At 41.4% G+C, this 3,534-nt stretch overlaps 1 protein-coding gene across 1 annotated transcript; it reads left to right on the top strand.

Annotated features, from left to right (window-relative positions):
* The first annotated feature begins 471 nt into the window (after positions 1-471).
* On the top strand, positions 472-2,225 carry LOC149403264 (uncharacterized). Its single transcript, XM_089608665.1, has 4 exons — positions 472-641; positions 829-1,909; positions 1,979-2,029; positions 2,115-2,225. Exons 1-4 carry the CDS (start codon positions 472-474, stop codon positions 2,223-2,225), a joined length of 1,413 nt encoding a protein of 470 aa, XP_089464791.1.
* Positions 2,226-3,534: the final 1,309 nt, after the last annotated feature.

Consider the following 3,534-nt stretch of genomic DNA (forward strand, 5'->3'; position numbering starts at 1 on the left):
GAAATAAATGAAATTCCACCCGGGCTCGATTCTTCAGGGGTTGGATCCACTGGCAACAGCCGTGATAGTGGTTGCGTTGGAAACCCGCCTACAAGAGTTTCTGACATGTCATCCATACCCGAGGAGGGGTGTGGTTCGGTTCCAACTCCTGATTCGGTAATTCGTGGTACGTTCGGATTGGATGACTTAAGGTTGTCAGACTATGAGACACAACGACAACAACAACGACAACGACAATGCTCTCCACCACGAAACTCGCCTCCACCTATAAATTCCCGATCCCCTCCTCCACCACGCAACTCCCCTCCGTCACCACGATCCCCTCCTCAACCACAAAACTCTCCTCCTCCACCACGCAACTCCCCTCTGTCACCACGATCCCCTCCTCCACCACAAAACTCTCGTCCTTCATCACCGTCTACGCCGAATTCACATAGCGTCCCAAGTTCATCTACTAGGAGAAACTCAAGCATGGATGAAGCTATTATTTTAGATGGTCATTCCCCCGTATTTATTGAGCGACATGCATTGTACAAGGATAAAAAGACTTTACAGAAACACTTGATGTTGTTCGCTATAAACAACAACTTCACGTATAAGACAAAGAACTCGGACAACACGCCCATTTTCCAAATTAGAAGGTAAACTCTCTTTGTTGAATCATGTATGAAATTGAAATACTGTAATTAGATCTCTGTTTTTTGACATCTGGTGTCAATTGTTGACATCTGGTGTCAATTGTTGACATCTGGTGTCAATTGTTGACATCTGATGTCAATTGTTGACATTAATGTTGAAACTAAGTTTGTTGTAATTTTCATGTTTTAGGTTCGACAACGACCACAGTTGTGCCCTGAACGTAAGACAAGGACGTCACCCGCAAGCAACGAGTACTTTAATAGGAGAGGTTGTGAAGCATAAGTGTATTGATCCAAGCGTGGGTATGTGCAAACCGAAAGAGATAATGAACTACATGCAAATGGATTACGGGGTGTCTATGTCTTACAAAAAAGCTTGGCGTTCCAGAGAGCAGGCTCTAAAGTCCCTCTACGGCAATTCCATGGAGTCGTACGCATTCTTACCTAAGCTAAGGTACATGATCGAGACTAAGAATCCAGGTTCTTTATTTGACCTCGTCGCTGGTGAGGGCGGCGTATTTATTAGTTTTTTCATGTCACTCGGCCCATGGAGAACGGGGTGGAAGTATGTAAGACCCGTGATTATCGTCGATGGTACTCATTTGAAGAACTATTACAAAGGAACGTTGTATACGGCGTGTGGGATGGACGGAAACAAACAAATTTTTCCACTAGCCTACTGTATTGGTCCTTCAGAGTCTAACGAAACTTGGATTTACTTCTTCGCCAAATTGAAAGATGCAATTGGGGAACGGGAAGAGCAAGTATTTGTATCTGATAGGCACGTTGGCATAATCAATGGCATCAAGACGGTATTTCCGAACTGTGATCATGGTTTTTGCATGTACCATCTTCACGGTAATTTGAAGACTACTTTCAAGGGGATTACGAAGGAGGTGAAGTGGAAATTTTACGGTGCCTCGAAGGCATACACTCAGCTGGAATTTGAAAGTTTCATGGTCATGTTGGACGCTGAAAATCCCGAAATACGACGGTACTTAGCTAATGATGTCGGGTATCAAAGGTGGGCACGATGCATGTTCAGGAGAAAGAGGTACGGTATCATGACGAACAACAACGCGGAAGCATTGAATGCATTAAATGTAAAAGTCAGACAATTTCCAGTTTCGAAGTTGATGGATTGGCTGAGAGAGAGAAGTATGAAATGGTTTTATGAACGTCGAGATGCTGCGGCCAAAACAAACACGCTCCTCACAAAAGTATACCAAGCCAGAGCAGACAAGTACATTGCATACGCTGTTCGAATGGAGGTAAAGTCTACAATTGTTGTATGTTTCGTGTTTTGTACAAGATTTTGATGAAGTTATGTTTTCTACTAGGTGATGCCATCTTCAGTCGACGAGTTTGAGGTCGTAGACAGAGAGGGGATTGTATATGCTGTTAATTTAGAAGAGAGGACATGCTCATGTCGGCGATGGCAGGCTCATAATTTTATTTGTCCACACGCAATCGCAGCATGTCGAGTACGTAACCGTCAAGTTGAGAACTACATTTCCGAGTTCTACTCTACGGAGTATTTGCGGGCAACCTACGCAGGTGTACATCATCCTCATGGCGACATTTTGAGTTGGAATATTCCCCCCGAGGTGGAGAATATCAAAGTTCTTCCGCCTCAACACAAAGCACGTGCCGCCGGTAGGCCCAAAAAGAGAAGAATACCCTTTCAAAGTGAGGACATTATTAGGCGCAAGTGTACGCGTTGCGGGCAAATTGGCCACAATCGTCAAATATGCAATAGTGCTACTCCTTTGTCCACGCAATAATTTCAGACTTCTTTGTAATTTCCACCATTTCAGTAGTGACTCTTGTTGATTTCTTAGTTTATTGAGAAATTTATTTGTAATCTCCGACTTGTATGCAGATTTTAGACAATAGTGCTAAACAATTGATGTCAATTGTTGACATTAGATGTCAACAATTGATGTCAACTGTTGACATCTAGTGGATGAATTTAAATTTAGTTATTCACTTAGGCATGCAATTCACAACATTACACATATATAAAAGGGACATAGTGTAAATAGACATATTAAGCAGTTTCAAGCATTCAAGTCATACAAAAACCCATACAAATATAAATATTACGAAGTTTAGACCAATGATGTGGGGAATTCATCGTCAGACTCATTTCTTGTTGATCCTCATCGTCCTATAATAGAGAAGTTCCTCTCTCTGGGTTTTCAGCATAAACAGTCGTGTCCCCTTGGGCACGACTTCCATAAAATCTCCTTTTTCCTTCAACGGAGTCTCCCAATCGTCTCCGATGATTTCTTTCATAACCCTTTCGAGAGACATGATCGGACCCGATTCAGTCTCACTACAAAAAGTATCCAAGTACCATATGTACTCAGCTTGGCTCATTTGAAACTCCGTGAGTTGTGCATCACCGAGTTCCGATCCGCTTGCCTTATTAACATCAATTGACTACAATTTTAGTAATTGTCTACAATTATAGGTATGAATGTCTACAATCATAAAAAATAATAACCGAAAATCAGCTTTGCTTGGCATCAAAATGTATCTCATTTTTAGATAATTTTCTCTTTCGGGGCTCGAAGTCGTCATAGCTTGTCACCGGAGATTCAATGGAGTGTTTTTCTGACATTTCTGCATATTAGTATCAACAACGTTCATTATTGACATCTAATGTCAACAACTGATGAGAGAAATTGACATCTAAACTCTACAGAGTTCATCAGTTGTTGACATTAGATGTCAACAGTTGACGTCCATTATTGACATCTAATGTCAACAACTGATTATTGACATCTAAAGTCTTCATTATTTGTTGACATTAGATGTCAACAGTTGACGTCCATTATTGACATCTAATGTCAACAACTGATGAGAGAAATTGACATCTAAACTCTACAGA

The sequence above is a fragment of the Urtica dioica genome, chromosome 3, assembly GCF_054948205.1.
Source record: "Urtica dioica subsp. dioica isolate 48M chromosome 3, U.dioica_male_clone48M_v1_H2, whole genome shotgun sequence".
In the NCBI taxonomy this organism is placed as follows: domain Eukaryota; kingdom Viridiplantae; phylum Streptophyta; class Magnoliopsida; order Rosales; family Urticaceae; genus Urtica; species Urtica dioica.

Bases quoted from the DNA above. Each gene is read 5' to 3' on its own strand.
- LOC149403264 (XM_089608665.1), top strand. From the start codon at position 472: ATGGATGAAGCTATTATTTTAGATGGTCATTCCCCCGTATTTATTGAG. The intron at 1,910-1,978 runs GTAAAGTCTACA...GTTTTCTACTAG, and splicing joins CATACGCTGTTCGAATGGAG to GTGATGCCATCTTCAGTCGA. The intron at 2,030-2,114 runs GTATATGCTGTT...ACGCAATCGCAG, and splicing joins TCGTAGACAGAGAGGGGATT to CATGTCGAGTACGTAACCGT.